Genomic DNA, 25,098 nt, shown 5'->3' with positions numbered 1-25,098 from the left:
GTTCGACTGAGTCGTGTTCGACGACATCGTGAGAAGCAGGATGTTCTGCTATTGCACGACCAACGCACAGCCATATGTCAGTCACAAGACCACAGACCAGATCAGAAAATTCGGATAGACAACACTGAAATATCCTCCTTACAGTCCTGAACTGGCACCGTGCGATTACCATCTCTTTGGTAAACTGAAGGATCCCTTCGCGGAACGAGGTTAGAAGATGACTCCCTTGTGCACGCTGCTAAAGAGTGGCTTAGACGTGTTGGTCCAGACTTTTACCGTGCTGGTCTACAGGCCCTCGTTCCTAGGTTACGTAAGGCAGTTGAAAGGGACGGGGATTATGTGGAAATGTGACATTTTGTTCCTAAAGGATGAATCTATATTCTGTGAAAATAGCAAATCTGTAGGATAAAAATATAATTTTTAAACAAGTGTTATGCATTACTTTTGGAGTTACCCTAGTAATATAAGCTATAGTAAAGTCCATAATAAAATTGTTCACCCTTTCAGGGCAAATAAGATACCTTTTCAATTTCAATTTTTACTTTGATTTCATTCTTATTATGTGTTGATATGTATTTCTATGTTTTCTTGCTATGAATATTAGACGGAATTACTATGTTTGAAGTCTTGTAACAATAAATGAGAATTTTATTTGACTTTAATGAATTTTTCCACAATTCTTCTACCTCTCACGAAATTATCAATGTAATATCATGAAATTACCAAGCTTATCACGAAATAACCAACCTTTTAGTTTAAGTTGTAAAAGTGGTTTTTGGCACTTGTTCAAGAACGTGTCCAATCTTTTATGTCTCCAGATTTGTAGAGCAAATTATCGTCTTTTAGATGAAAATATCGGAATAAGGATATACTCGTATTTACACATTTGCATTTTAAATTAATTTTTATGAAATTATCACGAAATTATTAATGTTTACCCTATATCTTATTATTCTTACTTTAATATTACGTATCGTGTGTAATATGCTTCATAGAATATAGACAGATATAACTAAAAGCTAAACATTTCTTGGGGCTCCACGAGAAACTTTTGCTTCAAAAAGGGCTCCGTGGCTGAAAAAGTTTGGGAACCGCTGGTATATAGTGATTAACACGTGGTTTAGTTTGCATCATCAAATACTTCGAATATAAAAATCGCACTATTTGCATATTCCAATGCACGGCAGTTCTTTACAATAGCATTACCAAAGGTTAATAACAAAGGTTCCCACCAAAAACACTACGGGATAGCGTAGAAGAGAGGGGGTTTGAGTGGCTTAGTGACACTCCTTCGCAATTGCATTTATTTTTTATTTATTTATTCACTTATTCAGTGTTTCATTCATTCGTTCATTCATTGTGGCGGAGTTAAGGCCATCAGGCCTTCTCTACCACACCACCAGAATACAAGAATATAGTATGAAAAGTCTAAACTAACCTATCACTGATTTAACCTTACAAAAACTCGCCTTTTCTGTGATCGATATGGAAACGTACGGAAATGAGATATGTTGCCCTTCCCTGCCACCTACTCCTTCCGCCTGAACGAAGCAATCCCGCCTGCCCGCACCTTTCTGCCAGACCACACATTCACAAGAACAATTTCCATCCTTATTTTTGTGCCAAATTGTTGTCAGCACTCTTTTTTTTTACGGTATATATGACTCGACTAGAAGCCAAGTACATAAATACAGTTCCCTATTTTTCAAAGGGAACCTGCAAGAAAAGAAAAATACTATAGACACTGTACGGTATGCCGTGTTTTGTTCCACATTTACGCATGGAAAAAAAAAATGCTGCTAATTAAAACTATGGACATCATAAAATTTACCTGAAATATGATATACCCTTTGTCGTTTTTCTTCTCCTATTGCAGTTACATGCGGCACAAACAGGAGGCATATATATATATATATATATATATATATATATATATATATATATATATTTTTTTCTTTCTTCGTAGCTCCAATGTCTATATACCCAGACGATATTAGGCCCGTAACACACTTGCAGAGTTTTCTCCAGCGAGAAATGTGTTGCGAGAAAATTAAAAATTGATAACATGGATTCAAATGGACGTCCACACACTGGAAGAGATTCTCGCTCGAGGCAAAAACCTCGCGCGAGTTTCTCGCTGGAATCGGTAGCTGAGCGAATTTTCTTGACACATTTATCAAAGATGTTTGACATTTATACTCTTTATGACGATTGAATGTAGAAAAAGATATCACAGGTGGCGATGAATTGTATTGTTTTTATTTGAAAATGAGGAAAGATGGCTGATAATTGCAGTCAGAAACTTATCGAACTTGTACGATGTCACCCGTAAGCCTATTTATATGATACATGGGATGAAAACTATAAAAACACGAAACTTATAGAAGAAATCTGGAGATTATCTGAAAATAAATAGGGCTATATTTTATTTTGATGAGATTTAATAGTATTAATTAAACATTTGAAATAATGTATCTATATGTCTTAACAGTTTACATAATTTTAATCACAACATAGCAAAGGATCCTTTATCATATCATGAATGGCAAAAAACTGTGGTCCATTGAACCTGAAATAACGCCTAAACGTATCATCATTCAAATCGAAACCAGTGTCCAAAACTCGCCCTTATTTTCGTAAGATACAATGTGATTTTCAGATATTTCTGGCTTTAATTTTAGGCCTACTTTTCTTTTCATTAACAAAATATGTTCATGTAACTCCATTTCCTCATCACCTGAATACTCAGATTCAACATAGCGTTCGTACGTAATTTGTAAAGTACGACAATATACTTACAGGTTATATATTTAAGTACGACAATATACGTAAATACATAACCTATAATATTTCTCCCAACGAGTCATTACTATCACTTCACTTCACTTCACTTCCGGTTTAACGACACTGTTGCCAACCTAGTTGAGCTTCTGTGTCATGAAGATTTTATTATTGATTTCTTTGAGTTACGTAGTATATGTGCTCCTGAAGTATTGATTAGTTACCATTTCATCCTAGTTCTGGTGATAAATCTAAATAAACATTTAGTTATGGAGTGGGATTGTTGGTTAATTAGGTCATGTATGCTCCAGGGTCCTTCCGTAGGTAGTATGTCATGAATCTCAGATAATAATTTATTACTATTGGCTTGTTGAAAGGTGCATCCGAAAAAGATATGATTCAGGTTCCCAACCTCTCCGCATTCACATAAATTGTTGGCGCGTTTTTTAATATGGAAAAGATATTGTGGAGTTGCAAAAGTTCCCATAACCAGGCGGTAATGCATGACAATTGCTTTTCTAGGCAATTTTGCATAAGTGGTTGTAAATTTTTTAATGCTTCGGATTTTGTCCTCCTCCTTTTTATTCTGAATCTCTTCCTGACATCCTTCCGTAGGATTAGATAAGAAATGGTGTCCCAAGTCTTGGGGAGTGATAAGAAAATTAGTTGCGGCATTTGGGAATGTTGTGGCTAATTGTGCTAGTTGATCGACTTTTTCATTGCCTCTGATGCCTTTGTGTCCGGGTATCCATAAGAACTGCAGAATCATTTGTGATTGTTTCATTTTATTAATCAATGATTTTAGTAGGATTATATATATATTTTGTTTGGTATCTGAATATGGTTTGAGTAATGCCTGTAATGTGGATTTGCTGTCCGTGCATATGATGGATTGCGAATAATTATGTTTTTGAATATTCTTAAGAGCAGTATAAACAGCCAGGATCTCCGCGTTGAATATTGAGGTGTTATTATGTAGTCGGATGCCCTTGAGGTAATAGTTGTTGGAATTATAATAGGCTGCTCCAACAAGCTCCTGCTTCTTAGATCCATCGGTGAAATATATGTGTTTATTTTCGGGACTTGGACAGAAAGTTTTGAAATATTCCTCCCGTTCCTGGGGGATACAAGCAGTAGTTTGTGATGTAAAAGATGTATCAATTATGGATTCGTCTATTTCCTGCTGGTCTATAAGGTAACAGGGAAAAATAGGGGTTTTGTAAATGTTAGGTTGTAGTAAAAAGGATGAGAAAATTAAAAAAAACAGTATATTTTGAGTAATGCCGTTTGCCGGTTGAGCCTGTGAAATTTCGGATAGAAGCTTGAGTTTATGGAAAAGCGGAGTAGATGTGTGTGAAAACAGTCTAGTAATGAATTTAGTTGCCAAACGGAATTCTCGGTATTTTTTATCGAAGAAAGGAAAAGTTTGTTCCATCTGTGCATATGGCGGGTAGCCATTGATACTGAATATATTTTTGAAGAGTTGGTAAAAAAGTTGTTTCCTCCAGGTAGTAAAATATGTATAGCCATCATTTTGCAGTAAAGATCCAATCTAGTCATTATTAGGGGGTATATTAACTTGAATAGGATATTATGTTCAATACCCCACGATTTATTTGAAATACATTGGAATAATCTTTGAATATTTTTTATTTTATGTATGACATGCTCCATATGTTGGCGGCCTGAGAGGCGGTAGTCCAGAATTACCCCTAGAAACCTGGCTGTCTTTTGAGATGTAATATAGTCATTTTGTATGCGTATGTTACGTTTGTAGTGTGTGCAACCTTTCTTGAAGATTAGAAATTGTGTCTTTGCAGTATTAATCTTGAGTTCTTTAGTACGGAGATATGTAATGATCTGATTGCACTGGTCTTCGAAAAGTCGTAATCCTTCTGATATATGCCTGTAATGATATGACATATATAAAACAATATCATCCGCGTATTGAAGGACCCGTATGGAGGTGTTATTTGGTAGATTCAAAGTTCCTACATATAAGGTATACAGTAAGGGACTAATTGAAGACCCTTGTGGAATTCCCAGTGATGAAAAGCGTTGATGGTGATTATTATATTTAGATGCTAATGATACCAATCTGTTACTCATAAGGTTATAAATACATTTAATAAGAGATGGTGGAATATCATATGCAGGCAGTTGTTCCAGAAGTAAGTTCAATTGAACCGAGTCATAGGCCTTTGATATGTCCAGGAATAGAGTGAACATTACTTTGTTGGATAAGAGTGCTATGTATGCATCGGCTATTAGTTGATATATATTATATGATGTACTATATCCCTTTCGGAATCCGTATTGATTGCAGGGCCATAAATGATATCTTTCTAAATGAAAAGTAATTCTGTTGGCGAGGATTTTCTCAAATAATTTGCGAATTGTGTTGGATAAAACTATAGGTCTATAATCAGAAATTGCAGTTCCTTTCTTGAGTGGTTTAATTATAGGTTGTATATAGAATGACTTCCATTTATCCGGGACTTCACCCGTAGTAAGAATCTCGTTGAAACTATTTGCTAGGAGCAGTAAATACTTGTTTGGTAACTTCTTTAGTAGCAGATATGGGATATTGCCCGGGCCAGGTGCAGTGTTTTTTCGAGAAGCTAGGACGTGCGAGATCTCTTGAGATGTAACAGATTTTAAGAGCTGATGATCATTAATAGTATTAGAAATGTCTATAATAAGTGGAGGAGCTGTAACGGTATCCGGGGACAGATCTTGTAAGAATGTATCTTGTAATTCTTGATCAATCAAAATCGGGGTGAAATTTGTTTGTTTGCCTGTCTTGAACCAGTTTAGTTTTTTCCATATTGTCGTAGTAGGAGTTTGTGATGTAATGGTTGAAGTGTATTTTTTCCATCCAAGACGTCTGTAGTAACATAGCACCTTCTTGGTGTAGGCTTCTTGTTTCCTGGCTCCTAAGTAGTTAGAAAAATTGGGGTTTAATCTGTATTTCCTGTAGGCCAATCTTCGTTTGGCAATTGCTCTATTACAGGCTTCATTCCACCAAGGGGGTTTCGAAGTCGTTTTGTTTTTTGTGGTTTGTTTCGAGCCAGGGCATTTCTGACATTCTTCTATAAAAAAGGTGTGTATGTCTTCAAAATCCTTAATTCTATCATGAAGGCTATGTAGTTTGTTTAATATCACTTCCGCTCTGTTGTTATTGATATGTCTGGGCTGTGCTAAGTTGGGTTGATTGAAAGAAATGGGGTGATTTAAGTGTAATTCAATGTCTAGAGGATAATGGTCACTATTCATGGTATCCAAATGTTTATTAATATTAATATGCTGTATTAAGTCCACTGATGACCAAATTAAGTCCGGTTGCGAGTCATCCTGTCCCCATCTGCCTTTTCTAGTTAAAATATTTTCAGATGCTAGTTGCCAATCATGTAGTAGAGCACATTCTATTATAGGATGATGAATGTTTTGCCATCTTTGATATATATGAAAGTTGGGTATATTAAAATCCCCACATATAAGTATGGAAAGCGGTGAAGCGTTTGATAAAATGTGATTCCATTGCTGTAATGAAATTGTTTCTCTGGGTTTGCAATATACTCCCATGATACTTATATTGTTGATAGTTATAGAGATGATTTGTATTTTATTATTAATATTAAACATTTCATATTTCTGGGAAAGATAAACAGATTTGTGTATGTACATCGGTACTCCAACTCCTGTATCTTCCCGGTTGGCGGAGATTAAATGGTAAGCTTTGATGTGCTGTTGTCTATATTTTTGAAACCAAGTTTCTGTAATAATGATTATATGGTAAAATTTTTTGGATACCAAATATGATATATCATGAATCTTGTTGTTTAGACTTCTGGCGTTCCAGTATAGGATTTGGAGTCGATCCATGCAAATGTAGTTTTCAACTCTTCCAAAAGGGGTCTGATATAATCAGGTGTTTCCTGAATAATATTATTAATAACAGCAATGAAGGGAGTTTTATTTAGCTTAGAAGGTATTTGTATTTGAGTTTGACCCTCAACTGGGGTATTTGACGATTTCTGTGAATTGTATTCCATCTCGTCGGTGTGGTATAAGGTTGTTCTAGAAGTACTTTGAGAAGCCTTAGATACTGTTGGATTAGTCGCATTTATTAGCTTTTTAGAACTAGGATGTTCAAAGTTGTCTTTGAGTGCCCTTTTGTATTCAGCAACATTGTATCCTGAAGTATTGTGAGTCAGTTTTCGTTTCCCTCTTTTGTCTGATGTATGTGGGTTCGGGGTTCTGTTAACATTACACGGGTTGTGAGATGATGGTTTACTATTTGTTGAGATTGGTGCTGGCGTCTGTAGGGGCGGGAAGCTAACTGCTGTGCTAACCTGGGAGTTACTGTTCTTTCTAAGAATAGAGGCATAAGTAGTTTGCCCTTTAAGAATTTGCTTCGCCTGATATTTAGATACTGGGAGGCTTTGTATGGTATCGGCAATATTTTTCTCTAGGTTATACTTCGGGCATTTATCCAGCTCTGTACTACAATGGGCCTGCTTGCAGTTTACACAACAAAGTTTTTCTTCTTGGCATTCATCTGTGTTATGAGAACCTCCGCACTTCATGCAACGAATACGTTGCGACAAAATTTGGTCTTGTGGTTAAATAACCCACAATTATTACATTGTATAATATGCTCCTTATACACTTGCACTTCACGTCTCTGATAATATAATACCACGTATTGAGGGAGTTTCTGTGCTCGAAATGTGAGTTTAACTTTAGAGGAAGGTTTATAACACGTTTCGCCATTCTCATTTGTGGATTTATAATGCAGGCGGTAGGCATTTGTAACCGTAAATCCTTCAGATACCGAAATATCATTTATGATGTCCGTAATTGAAATGTCTGGGTCAACTCCACCAATGACCCCATGCACCATGATATTGTAATTGGGAATGAATGATTTTGTTTGAAACAGCTCGTCGAAATCAGAATCAAGAAATTTGTTAGCCTGATCGGCTGTAGTGAAGTGTATTTCAAGTTGGTTAAATCCTGACTTGAAAATTTGCAAAACGTCATAATTATTGGTGTATAACCATTTATCGAACTTCATCGGATGTAATTTATTAATATTAGCAGTCTTGCTTCTAATAGTGACAAAAAAGGGTCCAGAATCTGAGAATATATATCGATAAGAAATCTGTGGTTTCGTTATATCAGACCTATCCTGGTTTTCGTTAGTTCTGAGTGTTAAATGGGGGTTAGTACTGGTCAGTAAATGTTGATTTGAAAAAGATGTACTGGGCGAATCTTCCTCCATGATTTCCGTATTAATATCCATATTTAAATTTAAAGAGACCCCCGAAGGGGCTCTTGTTTATCGAACAACTAATATATGAAATGAAAAAGTGAAAACAAAGTTTAATAATAACACTGAAACACTGACACTGACACTAGAAACTTCTATACTACTAGAAAGTTCACGAAAAAAAAAAAGACCACTTGTGCACGTCTAACTGGTAACGTATCTTAAGTAGAACTGCGGAGTCATTACTATAATCAGAAAAATGCTTTCTGCATGAAGGCAGTGCATAGATGATCATAGCGAGATGTGATCTGTGATAGCGAGAACTCGCCAAGTGTGTGGAGGAAGGCTCTTCGCCTCTTTCTCGCAACACATTTCTCTCTGGAGAAAACTCTGCAAGTGTGTTACGGGCCTTATACAACGGAGGGCGCTTATTTTATTACTGCTGTGTTTCGCTGCAGCACTGCTAGGAGCGCTGTACAAGCCAACTTGCCACTCATGTAATCTCTTCTAACTCGTTGGTAGATACATATATTAGTATAAATTAGACACACGGACAGTAATAAAGCTTATTACTATTTTGAAATGTACTCTCGTTAAAATTATGTTATCCTTTCAATGTATTTAAAAATGTAATGTCATTAGAATTATGTTGTTCCTTATCAAACATTAGCAGTAGATACTGTTATTTTTCTTATTAACAAAATATCTTAGGAGGGGCTCGCGACAGGAACAGTTTGGCTGTGGCGCATGCGCGAACCTCATGTAGTGCGAGCAAGATCCCCTTACCTGGATTTATTTTCGCGTGAACATTCCAGATCAAATCAATAAATTTTCTTTCTTGCTCTGGTTACACATGTTGCATACACGAAGGTTATCATCTCAGAGCCAAACTGTTCCTGTCGCAAGCTCCACATAAAATCTTGTGTTTGACTATGTTTTAATCTCTCCTGGCGTGTATTTGCGTAAATATTGCGAGTAGATTACGTGGCAAACATTAACCGCAAATTTTCTTTCGTTAATTTCAATGATATTCCATGAACCATACCTTTTTTCCTTTATTTCGTTATCTTAACATACTGTAAGATCTTACTACAGTTGCATTTTCTTTCAGTGTATTCAAAACACCGCCGTTATAGCCTACTCCGTAAATCTCCGACATGACTAGAGGAGTCAAATATTTAAGAATATAGTCGCAAATTTTACTACCATCATTTCCATTGTCCTTCGTTTCACACGGCTTGCTACGGCGTGGTGACTAGTGGCCAGCGTAATCGGCGTTGCTCCACCATGCGTATTATCCAGTTGTTCCTAAGTTGCTTATTATTTTCTTTTTCAGTCACGATGGACGTGATCAAGATGGAATGTGAGATCGACCCTCTGGCAATAGGAAGAAGTAATGAAACTGATACAGTAGAAGAGAATCCTTTATCTCAGGTAATCTATATTGAGAGTAATTAGTGATTACAATATTTATTGGTAAATATCCAGAAGAACTTCTTCTGTCCTTTCGACAAAAAAATAGATTCCAAAAACCCCTGATTTTTGCTTCAAAATTGAAAACGCTAAGGAAAAATGAGCAGAAAACGTTAAAATTTGGAGTAAGTTAAAACAATCTAAAAACTCCCAACTTTCGCAAGTAAATTCAAAACCAAAATTTCGTAAAAACAAAACTGAAAAATAAACTTAAAATATAGACAACATCAAAGCTAATTTCAAGGTGACACTAGTGCTGAGATAGTTCCGATGTTTTCTGAAGTGAAACTCGTTGAATTTAAAAGAGATATTTTTGTGGAGGTGCATTTGATCATATATGCAAGGCATAATAAAAGCCTAAACTAACCAAACCTGTCACAGATTCGTATATGGAAGGTGTATAAGCGAAGTATGAAGGGAAGTATCTAAGCACTATAGTCCCGTCGCTCTAATTTCCGGCAGCCAATCGCGTTGCTGGTCGGGTACATTTAAACGTTTGCGTCTTGTGATTCGCTGACTCATTCCCTAAGGCTCGATAAATACATAATATAATCGCGCGCCATTTTAGCTCTTTCGTTGGCGTTCGCAGAAAGCACACGAAGACGTTATTTGCCGCTCAGTTATTTGCTGAATTACATTGCTTTTGATTTATTATCATAGGAGCTACGACATGATAATGTTTGGTGTGGCAAATAGATTCCTCGTATGGTAGCTCGGCAACGTAAGAATAAAAATGGGGAACGATACTACTTACCTAGACTTTATAGAGCATTCACTTTCTAAGACGTAAGCAAAGAGGCGGAGTCACGCCGGAAATAACAGCGTCGGGACTATAGTTTAACATATTTCAATTTACAATAACGATCAACTTAATAGTCCTAAGCTAAATAGTCTAACCTCACCTAACCTTACCTATGCCAACGACGAAAGAGTTCAGTTAATAGCAAACTACTATCACTTACCTCACATTAATGAAGACGTGGATACATTTCTTCCACTTCCATGAAAAAAATAATGCATGCATTGACGATCTGGATATGCCCTGTTGAACATGAACTCTGCTAAATATCCGATTTCCGTAAGTACAACCTCCACACAACCATCATCACAAGACAAACTACATGCTCTTCTTCGTTCTATTTTTGGCCTCGAATTCAATCTTAAGGGGGGACTGAACTGAAAAAATAGGTGTATTGTGACGAAAGATGAGTGGAAATATAATATGTACTTCGGTACATCGTAATAACATATAGGTATATTATGGCCTAAAAATACGATTTTTGGATTTTTATATTAAGAAATTCTGAATATTGTTCTGAATCATTTCGCCAAGAGTCATTTGCATATTTCGTTTCCAATGCCATTTTTAAATTCGTGCGTTATTTCAGAATAACTATGGTTTTCATCAATTTTCTAACTGCTTATTTGCACATTGAGACAGAGTCCATTTCAGATAGTACATATAATTTCAGTCACCTGTCATATATCATAATCTCTTCACACGCACGCAAAATATCCGCACACAAGCCATACCAACACATAAGACATCATCGTATTCATCATCATACACAATCTCGCTCTCGCGCTTGTGGAATACCCTACCCAGTGACATCAGGGACTGTCGGAATTTAGTAGCGTTCAAAAGCAAACTTATTAAGCATTTTCTTACTGCGTAGAGTATGTTTAATTTTTAATTAATCAATAAAAGAAATACTTATCTCTTTTTAACTTTTACAATAAACTGTCTAGCTTTTATTAATCAGTTAATCTATTAGTAATTTGATTTTTATTGTATTTGTAAATTTAGTATTAATTGTCATTATAATTGTAATTGTAATTTTAATATTGTAGTTATAATCCCCTGGTAGAGGGGAAGAGAAGGCCTGATGGCCTTATCTCTACCGGGTTAAATAAATAAATAAAATAAATAAATATATTATTATATGTGCAACTGATAGAGTTTCAGGATGTATGTAGAATGCATTTAAACTTTGGTGTCTATTTTCTCGGTATAAATTTTTTCTACATATTCACTTCTTCGTCCACACCTGTGGAGTAACGGTAGCGCGTCTGGCCGCGAAACCAGGTGGCCCGGGTTCGAATCCCGGTCGGGGCAAGTTACCTGGTTGAGGTTTTTTCCGGGGGTTTCCCTCAACCTAATACGAGCAAATGCTGGGTAACTTTCGGTGCTGGGACCCGGACTCATTTCACCAGCATTATCACCTTCATATCATTCAGACGCTAAATAACCTAGATGTTGATACAGCGTCGTAAAATAACCCAAGAAAATAAATTCACTTCTTCATTGACGTATTGTTCTGAAATATTTTATGTTGTTTTAGAGTATTTGAATATTTGAAAATTGGCATTCAGTTTTGTATAGTGTAATTTTTCGTTAGTAACACGAGTACTGGTGACTGAGAAGTTACTGTAATGGAGGAAGTATAAACGAAGCTACATTACGAAATGTGTGCATTTTTTTATGATTTGTTCTTTTTACTATTTTTGAGTCCATATTCCATTAACACAAGTTAAGCATTCTTCACACTATGATGCATGGTGCCTTTCATATCCCTATGTTTTCTTTTCTGGCTAGAAACCACAACATATTCACCTCCATTACGACGCACCTCTCATTGCAAACGTAATTTGCTATTACGATTTGCAACAGTTTTTCATCCTGCAAAATATATCGCTTTAAAATCCTTTCATTTTCAACTCGAGCTCCGCAAAAAATCCGTTACGAATTAAACATTTTCACTTCAAAATGACTAAAATACTTGTGTTCTAGTTTCTCCATAGTTTTTTTTTTTCTGAAGATGTTCGCATACAATGCTGAGGAATGAAAAACGTAGACTTATCGACCATCCTCAAAGTCAAAAAATGTCCTAAACAATTGATAATCAATAAATAAATATACGTTAGGAATATATGTATTAATTATCTATGTTACCTTGTTGACTAGTTAATTAACACGTGAAAGCATAATATATAATTTTTATTCCAAAGTGATATATTGTTAAAAGTTGTGTATTCAAGATGTATCAAGTTGGCTTCAGACAACATCGTAGCTGTACAGATGTAATAAATACACTTCATATAATTTTGGAACAATCTGCAGAATGGAAAAATACACTCTACTTAACATTTATAGACTTCGAAAGAACATTTGACTCTGTCTATAGACATGTTATTTGGCAAACCTTAAAGGAGTATGGCATTCCACCAAAAATTATTAATATTATTAAAGATATGTACCAAGGTTCCAAAGCACAGATAATACATGATGGTAATCTCCCAGAACCTTAGAAACGAAATCTGGAGTAAGACAAGGGTGTATTCTCTCCCCAACATTGTTTCTGATTGTGTTAGATAGAACTATGAGAAGGGTTATAGGAAAAAGGAAAAGAGGAATTCAATGGGATATTAACAATCGTCTGGAAGACCTTGACTTTGCAGATGATATATTGCTAGCATAGAGATTTAGGGATATGGAAGCTAAAGTTGAAGGAAATGTTGAATTAAAGATAAACTCCTCTAAGACAAAACAGATGAGGGTAAATTGTAATAATAGGAAGTATTATTCCATGGCGACGAATGTAGACGTGTGTTGATCTAGTGCTGTTGTAACAGTGAAATTGATAGTCCGTGGAACTCTAGTGTAGGCAAAGTGTTTTGTTTTTGTAAGTACATTTCAAGTTGTAGTTCTGTAAATATTAGTATCATAGGAGATATTATAATTGTGAAATGAGATTCGAAACATGTGAATAGAACGCAGTGAACGCCAACAAGTTCATGCGCACGGCTGACGGATCGCTGCTTGTACGTAGTTGGGATCCAGTACTCACTGTGCTGAAAGCCATCCACGTGCATCAGGAGGAAGAAGCTATACGCTTGCATCGGAGAAAGGCCGTATCACTGAAACTTTTGTTTTTGAAGAAGGCGTAACAACTGTTGCAGTGCCTAGTGAAATACCTTATAAGTGCATATATGTGTATAACTATATGGTTCTAATCTTATGAGGGACAGCAGAGGATCAAGATGGCCGCGAGTATAGATGTTGAAACACTTTTTCGCTCTGCAGAAAATGAAATACAGAAAATTTTTGAAGTATTAAATAAAGATAAAAGAGGTGACAAAAAGTGGTGTGAAACTGTGGTAAACTCTGTGAATACTGTGAAAGAGACTTTAGTGCTGTTTAGAGACAGATTAGTAAGCAGAGAAGAGGTACTTGCTGCAAAACCTTGTTCTCCTTCCATTAGTTATGCAGATACTGTCTCACCAAAACCAAGATATTCAAAGAATGTTGTTCTTGTTACTCCTAAGACTCCAGATTCTGTGACAGACTCGTCACAAACACTGCAATTGGTTCGTAGTGTGACCGAAAAGAAAATGCATGTTGGAGTAAATGCTATTAAAAAGGTTAGAAATAAAGGCGTATTGATAGAACTTCGCAGTGAAAGTGAGTGCAGTGACTTTGTTAAGAATGTGGAGAACAATAACAGCAACTTGTGTGCCAAAATACCGAATAAGTGGGATCCGCGATTCATAATCCATGGAATGGAGGGAACAGTGTCAGCCGACGAATTGGTAGACAACATTCTTTCACAGAATCCTCATGTGAAGCAGTGTATGGCGGACCCGACGCAACGGTTGGAGCTACAGTTTCTCAAGAAGTCAAGAGATGGCAGCACCCAATATGCGGTGATCAAGTCGTCACCAGGTATCTACCATGCCGCGATAAGCGGAGGAAGGTTATACATAGGCTATAGTAGATGTCGAGTGCAAGACTATACTCCTGTCCGTCGTTGTTACAACTGCTCAGGGTACGGCCATATAAGTGTGGATTGCAAGTCTGCAAAGAGATGCCCTCAATGTGCAGAGGAACATAGCATTACAGACTGCGCCAATACGAAGGCAACATGTGCCAACTGCTTACAGTTCAATACTAAAATGGCGGGAAGGCCTTATTTTCAACCGAACTCCACCGATCATCCTGCAAACTCACGCGAATGTCCAGCATTTAAGAAAATAATAGAGATTATAAGATCCAAAACCAACTATGGCTGAGTTGGTAATCTATCAACAGAATCTTCATAGATCAGTTATTCCCACTCAAGAATTGCTTATAAATGCTGGTCTTCATAATACAACTAACACAAATTACGGCGAAACAAAAATAATGTGTGTGCAAGAACCCAACACAAGAAATAACACTGTTGTTGGATTTGGCAATCAATATAACACATTTTTCTCCAGTAGAGACGGACAGCGAATCAGAGCAGCCATAGTTACTAACTCCAAGTCAGGCTTAAAAATTGAACAGCATTGCTCTTCCGATTACGTCGTAATATGTGTGCCATTCTCTAGTCTAAATATATACATATGTAATATATACGCCGATCCAGAATGTGACTTTGATGCCTTTCTAGATAATCTAGACTTGATACTTTCGGAAATCAAACTGTTTCCCTTCATCATTACAGGAGATTTCAATGCCAAACACCAAGCATGGGGCGGTGACATTAATGATCAAAAGGGAAGAAAATTCTTTGATTTCTGCTGCGCACACAGCTTACACATTCTTAATCAAGGCACCACGCCAACCTTTACCCGGGGAGATTCCTCAAGCTTCATCGACATTAGTGTTTGCAACTCTCTGCTCCTTCCCTTCATTGCAGAATGGTTTATCAGCGACGCAGAAACATTATCAGACCACCGCCTAATAATAACCAAGATAAGACCTTCGAGAGGCCAGCGGACCATAAATAATGAAATCTACCTCACTAGAAAGTATAAAACTCAAAATGTTAAATGGGATCACTTCGAGCAAGCTGCCGGAAACGTTTTAGCACCCATAGTTGGGAAAATACAAAAGTGTAACTCTGAAAAAGACGTTAATGATGCTGTTGAAGAACTTACGACACACATAAGGCGTCTATGTGATTCACATCTACCTAAGCTCTCTAATTCTCACGTTAAAAACCACTGGTGGACACAAAAATTAACCATCCTCAGGAAAAGATTACTGGCATACAAGAGGCGACTCAAAAGAACAAAATGTGCTCTCCTACGTGAAATATACAAAGGTCACTACTACACTATGAAAGAAGACTACAGAAGATCCCTTGTAGAAGCCAAAATTCAGAGTTGGAAGCAGTTCTGCTCAAATAATAGTGCTCATAACCCATGGAACTTGGTCTACAAAATGTGCAGGAAACCTGAAAATCTTAACAACACCCTGACAACAATAGAATGTGGAAACCATTACACTATCACGCCCGAAGAAACTGCTGATGTCCTTTTGGAAGCATTTTTTCCCAGCGACACGATCGACAACACACAACAGATTATGATACGCCAGAAATCAAACACACTTCCCAACACGAACGATGATACACCGTTTAGTATAAAAGAAGTGGAAAGAATAATTTTAAAACAAAACGATCGGAAAGCTCCAGGAATAGACGCCATATCAGCAAATATAATAAAACACGTCCACTACAAATTACCCACATTATTTCTGAACTTATACAACAAATGTCTATATATTGGAGTCTTTCCGAATGCATGGAAAGTTGCAACAGTCAAAGTAATACCAAAACCCAATATATCGAAGAACAAACACACAGCAAGTACGTTGCGACCTATAAGTCTGATACCAGTAATGGGAAAGATTTTAGAGAAGCTAATAATAGATAGAGTTATGTTTCAGTTGTACAGTAACAATCTTCTACATGATAATCAGTTTGGTTTCACACCAAGGCGGTCGACAGAAGATGCTATATTTACAGTTATTAGCTGGATAAAAGAAACGTTCAGCCAGAGATCGACAGGCTTACTCATCTCTCTTGACATATCTGGAGCGTTCAACAATGCGTGGTGGCCCAAAATTCTGGTACAGTTGCAGTCCATGAATTGTCACAGAAATGTCTTCAAAGTAATCAAAAGCTATTTCACCAACAGACAAGCGCAGCTTACGTTATGCGGTTCCAAAACAACTAGAGATGTTACACGAGGTTGCCCACAAGGATCGTGCTGTAGCCCTGGGTTCTGGGTAATTTTGTATGACGACATTCTGAGACAACGTCTACCAGACAGTTGTACCCTTGTTGCATACGCAGATGATGTTATGCTGCTGGTAAGGGGAAAAACTTCGCTTAATGTAGCCCGTGATGCAGAATCAGCTCTGAACTTACTCTATAACTGGGGCTGCGAGAACAAACTCAGTTTTAACCCCTCAAAAACGGTGGCATTGCTGGTCTCTAGAAAACGTAATGTCGAGGAACCGATTGTGTGCATGAATGGGGAACAGATTCAAATGACCGATAAGTTACCTTATCTTGGCATTGTCTTACAAAAAAATTACGTTTCGAGCGCATTTTGACTCCCTTCTAATCAAAGCCAACAAGCTACTTACAGGGCTTTCTATAGCAGCAAGACCCTCCTGGGGTCTCAACTCAGCAATTCTTAAAACTATATATCGGAGTGCAGTTGAACCAATGATTTTATATTGTGCCTCTACTTTTCACGATGTACTTACCAAGAAATGGGCTCAGAAGAAATTTGCACAAATTCAACGTGGATTTGCATTAAAAATCTCAAGAGCATACCGCACCGTTTCCACGGACGCTGCGTTAATTCTGGCTGGCATAGAACCCCTACATTTGACAGGAATATTTCGAGGAAAATTAACTAACATCAAAAAAGGACGTTTACACTTCAATTCCGACACCACAGAAGAAGTTGAACTCCCAGCTCATTTCCTGGCTTGTGGACACCCTGCACTATACGCCCGCTCGGTTCGACCTGACTGCCCACGTCAACACGACCTCCACATCTATACCGATGGATCACGTTTCGTCAGAAATGAAGAGTCATGTACTCTTGTTGGTTGCGCTTTCGTTGTTTACGATAGAGACTCTGAAATATCCTACAAACAGTATGGTCTCTCACCAGAGTGCACAATATTCCAGGCGGAACTCCTAGCACTGAAGAAAGCAACAGAATGGAGTGTAAATAGACCGTGTAATGTACGAATTTTATGTGATTCTCAAGCAGCACTCGCAGCAATTGACGATAAATATAACCTCAATCCAATTGCGGCTGGTATTAGGGAAACTTTGTTACTATGTAAGCAACATGTATGTTTCGATTGGGTACGTGGTCATGTAGGGAACACAGGAAACGAAAGAGCAGATCATCTAGCCAAGATGGCCGCAATTTCGGAAACAGAACACGCATACTCTAAACAACCCCTCTCTTATGTAAAAATGCAAATGAAGGTGGACATCTTAAATGACTGGAATGCAATGTGGTTAAATAGTACAAATGGTCAAATCACAAAATCACTATATTTTCCCACAGTTAAAGATAGACTAACCGTAAAGAATTATGAACCATCTTACATATCCACGCAATTTATGACTGGACACGGAAAATTTAATTCATATTTTGAACGTTTCAAAATTGACAACCCAAATGGCTCTTCATGTCCCTGTGAACACCCCACACAAACAGTCGACCACCTGTTATTCCAGTGCCCACTACAAGAACGCAAGAGATACCGGCTAGAAACCCACCTTAGCATATGCGATACAACTTTCTCACCACCAATTACAAAAGTTCTTCTGAAGCAATGTTGCATAAAGGAATTTCACATATTTATTACAGGTGTATTTAAGACCTTGTAGAAATAACAGTATTTAGTAACAGTGTCCTATTTATTCTTTTGCAGCCAAATTTGTAACTTTAAAAGTATGGTTATCATGTTGAAGTGTACGTGTTGTAAAGGATGCTTGATTTGTTGTGTATGTGAGTCATAGTTATGGGATGCTTGATTGTGTTTGTGTGACTACTGTGTATTAATTTATGATGTATGTTAGGGAAAGTTGCTTAATTGTGTTATAGAGTCCCGCTATAAGAAATGTTTTGTTTATGTGTTGTAACTGTTTTCTGTATGACTCAATTGATGACTGATGTTTGATTTGCAATCGCAATGTTTAAAATACGGAATGTTTAGGTCTTATTTCCATTGTATAAGCTAATTTATATTCTTTTCAATTTGTTTTATGCTTAGGCCTATTTTTGTGTAAAACTATAGCCCTAGCATACATATGTAAAATAGGGCTACCCCCCATTGGAGATACAATAATAATAATAATAAATTGTAATAATAAAAATAAATTGACAGTAAAAGATAAAGAAATAGAAGAAGTGGATACTTTTCTATACCTGGGAAGTGTGGTTACAAAAACAGATGGAGCGGAAGAAGATGTGAAAAGACGTATTAGGCTAGCAAATGGAGCATTTGTACAGCTATATCCCATATGGTGGAATAACAACATCTCATTGAAGACAAAGCTCAGACTGTTTATCCAAAATGAAGAGTCCACTGCAAGAATGATGGATGTCATTTGGAATACATTTTGCAGGAGAAGCAATTGAAAGTTTGAAATGCTTAGCGCTCAAAGCTTAACTGTGATTTTCCGGTCATTACTGGACAATGACTATCAGTGTTAATGCCATATAACTCTGCATGTACATTCTATATGTCTTAAGCTATGCATTGACAGTCTTGGTTCATTTTCGACAAGAAAGTGACATCCATCATTCTTGCAGTGAACTCTTCAAATGTAAAATCAGTCCTCCTTTATGGTTGTGAAACATGGAAAATTACGGATGTAACAAATAAAAAGATACAGACTTTCCTCAACAGATGTCTGAGACGTATTCTAAATATAAGATGGCCGGAAATAATAGCAAATGAAGAACTGTGGAGAAGAGCTAACCAATCACAAATATGTTACCAAATAAAACAAAGAAAATGGAATTGGATAGGCCACACGCTGAGAAAGCCAGATGGAGCTATTGAGAAGACTGCAATTGATTGGAATCCACAAGGAGTAAGGAAGAGAGGACGGCCTAGAAAAACATGGAAACGATCAATTGAGGAGGAAGTAGAGAGATGTGGCAAAAGCTGGAAAGAGGTGAAATGGATGGCTGGCGACAGAGTACGCTGGAGGAACTTTACTGCTGCCCTATGTTTCACTTAGGAACAAGAAGATTCAAGATATATATATATATATATATATATATATATATATATATATATATATATATATATATATACTCGGTACCTATATTTATATGATGGTGGAATAATCTGCAGTGTACAATAAGGTATTTTATATAGCCAAGAGGTGATACTCACATTAATTTTAAAACAGTCTATCGCTTTTTTTAGTTGTTCTTTTCATTTGATAACCTTCGAATGTGATTTGCAAGTGTGCATGGAGTGAATTCTGGGTACTGTAATAAAATATCGTACTTCAACTGAAGAAGACATTTATAGTTAAATCATATACATTGTATTCGGTGTTGATGATATATTGTAAATAAGTGCGTAGGTATGTATTCCTTTTTTAAAATGAAATATCGTGAAATTGTGTGTAATTATTATTTTCGTGATAATTTTGTTTATGTCGTCTTTACTTCTGCCATGGTGTAAAGGCATTGCAGTAATGTGACGTCATCGTTTGTTAAACTTTACGAAAATAAAGAGATATCCTAATGTAAAGGAATCACAAAAATGTCTCGTTTTACTACAGGAATGGAATCTTTTGGATCAGCACATGCCTGGTGTAAAAGTGGAATATGTGGACCAGAGCCATGATCTTACATCTGAAGTAAAATTAGAGGACGATCCGGAGCCAAATTCGTTTCCTGTGGTCGAACGTGAACCAGAGGTGAGTGGAGTATAAGAAATGCACTGTGTTCTTCTTCCAGTGTTTATCTTGTATTTTGATTGGGTTATGCACTACTTCTTTCGTCTATGATAGAGACAAAAAATCTCATCACTATTTGCTATTATGGGTTATGTCGTCTTTCAGAGAAGTCTAATGTTCAACTGTTTTCTCGATTTATGTTTTAAATTTGAAAACTGAATTGATTGCTACGCTTTCTCTCAATGGTTGCGAAGCTACATATTCCCACAGTGTGTTTGTTAATATGTTGTGCTTAAGGACACGACTTCTTTTTCTTGTCTCTGTGCCTTTTCTCTAAAATAGTCAATACTTTTACGGTTTAAAATAAGTAATTTTTGTTTTATTTGTATAGGTCTGTGTACAAAAATTATCGCTATTACTTTGTAAAGATTTAGGCTATATTTTAACATTTTCGTAAATTACACTACCTAATAAGGCGACCATAATGAATTGTTCAGATTATTTAGGAATACCTACATGGTCCAGTTATATTCTACATTTTCTATGAAACTTCATTAAGATGCTACGTGCCGAAGTACGTAGAAGAAAATTATCGCAGAGGTCCACCGTGGGTAAGTGAATGCGTGGATACAGATTCCTCAAGTAAGGGGGGATTACTGTATATGATAAGTTAAAATGAAGGAATTCAATGAAATTCTTTTACCATGAATTATAATCCTGCTACAATACATTGTATATCTCTTACATAACTAAGGATTATTCTTAAAAAAATTTAACATCACTGTCAGTGAAAAATTCAAAATACGACATTACATTTGCCCACCTAACATCAGTAATATACCCTAAAATGGGAACGAATTATTCAAAATATATTTGTTTACCCACTTAACATCAGTAATTGGCCCTAAAATTGATAAAAGTAAAAGGAAATATACATAGAAAATTGTAACTACTGTGTGTCTTATCATAAGATATAGTGAATACGTTATCACTTTTGGTAGTATTTTAGGAACTACATTAATTGCTTACAATATGTTTGCAAGCATGAACAGTGACTTTGTGATAGGATGTAATTTTTGCTTGAAAAGAGATGATAATTAAAAGAATAGAAAACCGAACCGTTTCTATAAATCCACATGTGTTTAGGTATGGCCGGCACTAATATTTATAAGAAAAATAAAAATCCTAATTTTTCATATTTTTCCACATTCTCATATATTGTGTATCATAATAAGAGAGCACAAATTTCAAAGGAACCATTATTTAATGAAAAATCGTATGTTTCCTACAGAAGCTTACAATCTTTGTAACGTTCGAACAATTTCACCCCAGTGGTATAGCAGATGTCCCATCTGTAATCAACCTCCTACCAGGTATCCAGTAACATCATATCTAGACGGATATAAACATAGCTTTGATCATTGTTGCCATTCATGCAAGAGGCCATGGGTGGTATTTGAACTGTCACAGATATCGTCATATATATCGGAATTTTCAATTAGAATCACATACAAGGAAAGTTATTGATGTCGTAATGTAATATTACAAGCAGGACATGATGAATGTGTGTGTGTGCGTACGTGTTTTTTTTTTTTGTATATTTACATATGTGTGATCTGTATTTGTGTGTGTTATGAGTTATATGTTTTGTGTGTGTTATATGACGTGTGTTTGTATTTGTGTGTGTGTGTGCGCGTGCGTGTGTGTATGTCTCTCCCCCTCCTGGAGCTGTTACTGTCTATATCTACATTACGTACATTTTACAAATCTGGCTCTCAGATAGCTTCAGGTGAAGCTAACTTTCGAAGGAAAAATTGTTTGGGGCCTGGTATCGAACCTGGAACCTTTGGCTGAGCTCACCAGCGCTCTACTGACTGAGCTACCTATGAACTCTACCAGACCCCATCTCAATTGTTCGCTTTATGCTGAAAGGCAGATTTGTATAATACATGTCACTGTTGCTATCCGAAAACCACAAATTTTAGTCACACAGAGCTTGGTGTGCATTCATTGCTGAGTCAGTCTCTGGCATCTTGTCAAGCCACGTGAGGTATGTGGATATAAAAGTTAACGTCTTCATTTTCCTACAGTGAATCCAAACACCTCTCACAAAATAACAACGTATCCCACTACTCTACTATCAATATATTCACACATACAAATAGTACATCAAGAACTATACTGACACAGTGTTATTCTCCAGATTATGACCAGAGCGGGTAGAAGAGAAAGTGACGTTACTTACTCTAGTTCAGTGGTTCGCTGCCGAGTGGTGCTAGCTCTGTTTTCCATCCGCAGTTTCAGGATCTCTATTAGAGTGAATGCAGAAGGTTTTTAAAAATAACCCATTAGATAAGAATGTATTGTAGTGTACTTTGTTCAATATTTTACTTGTTTAAAAATGTAATATTGGTACATTAACAAATTGTGAGCTATATGATACAACCCTGAATAGTAAATATAATAATTAACCGAAAAATGAAACGTTCTGCCGGCTTCAGCCAGAAATACACAAAAAAAAGTAGAGCTTCGCAAAACTGAACATTTTTATGGCATTATAAAATACGCATTGACATGAAATTATAGTTATTTTTACACAAGAAAGAATCTAAGATAATAAAGGAGACACTTTATTTTCACCAATAGTTTTTATCTACTAGTCATTAGTTGCAGTTGTATCTGGTTTATACGTAATTCAGGGGAACAAGAAATATTACGTGCAACTTGGACTCATAAATTAAGCTTCGATATTATATCTATGCTAATGTAAATTTTGATCTTTTGAAATACTTAGGTTAGTTTGTGTTTTGTAAAATTAAAACAATTTAGTGGCACTGTATTAACTAGTTGTATGCTACTTATTGGAGAATATAAAATTAACGACTTTTCTATGAGATCTGTTACTTTCTCATATGCTCGAATAGAAACCAATTATGATGTGGAAACGTAATAAACAAATGTAATAAAATTGTAAGCCAGATTAAGTTGTAGCCTAGATGCAAATTAGAATTATTCTGTTCTTTTGTTACCGAAATAACTTTTACGTTAATTTTACGAGTAATGTACTATTATTAAAAATAAAATAATTAACAAGTAAACATGTATATTTAATGAAGTAGAAGCTAGGTGCTTGGATTCATTTAGGAATTCACAATTAGCACTTGAATACAGCACATTTTTTAACCGACACATTGATTGAAAAATGTTCAGATGTAGAAAGTCTATGGTGATAATCACAAGATAATAATTTTCTAATTCCAAAATGTCGCTCTAGAGGATCCTGGTTAATTTTTTTCTGTCAGAGTGTATTTAAATCTGCTAACCCACAAGAATTAATATATTTCGTGAGTGCTCTTAATTGTCACTCTAAATAATTCAAGGGTTCTTTCTTAGGCACACGTGTTCCTTGTATTGCCAATTACGTATAATATATTTTCTAAACTCGTGTAATGCTATGATCCTTTGTACCGGGCAGAGGAGGGAGTCTTTGAGTTCAGCTTATTTCCAAGGTCGTTCATTTACCTTGTGAATTCTTTTGAATTTTCACTTCCCTCGAACCCGTCACACTTTATGACTCTCAAAAATGTATCGATTTTGAAAAACTCACACTAAACAGCTGAAATCCTGGTCTGGGGTTCATTTGCTAGAAGGAATTATGGTCAATGTAACTAGACATAATTTTGGACATTCAGGTGTGGAGTAATGGCACATAAAATGCACACAAGCACAGGATTAGCTAAGATGTTCTTCTGGTTTTCGGGTGTCACATCCAATTTTTTTTACTCGGATATTTAATGATGCTGTATCAACTACTGGGTTATTTAGCGTCAATGGAATTGGTCATAGCCAGATGGTATTTGGTAAGGGTACATTGTTATGAGAAAGGATTGGTGTCCTCTTGGTTGGATATTTTCTCTTCTTTTCTTTTTTAAGGTATCGAGGAAAGTTTGGGAAATTATGTGTTATGGCATACGGTTTTGGTCGCCAATTCTTGCGTGGAAGTCCTACCTCTTTACCGGCAATAATAAATTAATCAATTCTTACAATCAAAACTGCAGAAAAATGGATATCACAGATATAAGAACGAGCATACAGTTTTCTCTTTTTGTGGAATTGCTCTACACAACTTCTGAAAAATAATCTAATCTTTGGGTGGATAAAAGAAACGTCTCTTCCTTACAGATTATATAATCGGATTCACATAAAGAATAAAACAATTAGGCTTATTACTACTTGCTTTTATGAACGGCACAATAAAAATCACCCTAACACCACAAGAAATATCTCCTTAATTCCATAGCAGAACGAGTTCTACCTTTTCTGCCCACATTATTAAGAGGAAAACTGCAGTCTTAGAACGATCGCCACGTGAGTGTTTCGCTCAGCTGCCGTGGCGACACTAGGGGGTTTAAAAGTCCCATTAGACCCTTGCCAAGCTACCACAATTTCTATTCTAAACGCTCTGCTATGACTTCAATTAAAATTGCTGATATTTGAACCTAGGACTCTATCATGAATTGTATTGCTTCTGCTGTTGAAGGAATGATGCGCCAACTGCAAATTTGTTTATGGTAACAATATCTTTACGAGAAAAGATATTGGTGAACAGAGTTTTGAATTAGGAGCCACCAGACAGAATGAAGTGTTATGGATATTGCGTAAGACTGCATGAATTATTATCTGTCTCTTTAATCTGTAATTTATTGTTGTTTTAATTCATTTACTTTCTCTTTAATATTTCTTCTCGTCACGAAATGGAGAGGAATTGTCTCCCTCACTTCTTGCAGATAACTTTCCTCAAGTGCGCCCATTACATAGATTGAGCAGATTGAGGTCGCAATC

General features: G+C 36.3%; 1 protein-coding gene across 2 annotated transcripts in view; it reads left to right on the top strand.

Annotated features, from left to right (window-relative positions):
- The window catches only part of LOC138691494 (zinc finger protein 431-like), a 53,143-nt gene that overhangs the window by 9,850 nt on the left and 18,195 nt on the right, over positions 1 to 25,098 (top strand). For both annotated transcript variants that reach the window (XM_069813470.1, XM_069813469.1), the window contains exons 2-3: positions 9,393 to 9,490; positions 20,140 to 20,277. In XM_069813470.1, coding sequence (XP_069669571.1) covers positions 9,398 to 9,490; positions 20,140 to 20,277 — 231 coding nt within the window. In that variant the 5' untranslated portion in view covers positions 9,393 to 9,397. The remainder of the gene's footprint in view (positions 1 to 9,392; positions 9,491 to 20,139; positions 20,278 to 25,098) is intronic.

The sequence above is a fragment of the Periplaneta americana genome, chromosome 16 (genome assembly GCF_040183065.1).
Source record: "Periplaneta americana isolate PAMFEO1 chromosome 16, P.americana_PAMFEO1_priV1, whole genome shotgun sequence".
NCBI classification, from domain to species: Eukaryota; Metazoa; Arthropoda; class Insecta; order Blattodea; family Blattidae; genus Periplaneta; species Periplaneta americana.
Note: the sequence above shows the minus strand (reverse complement) of the source record. Positions and strands in the feature narration are given on the sequence as shown.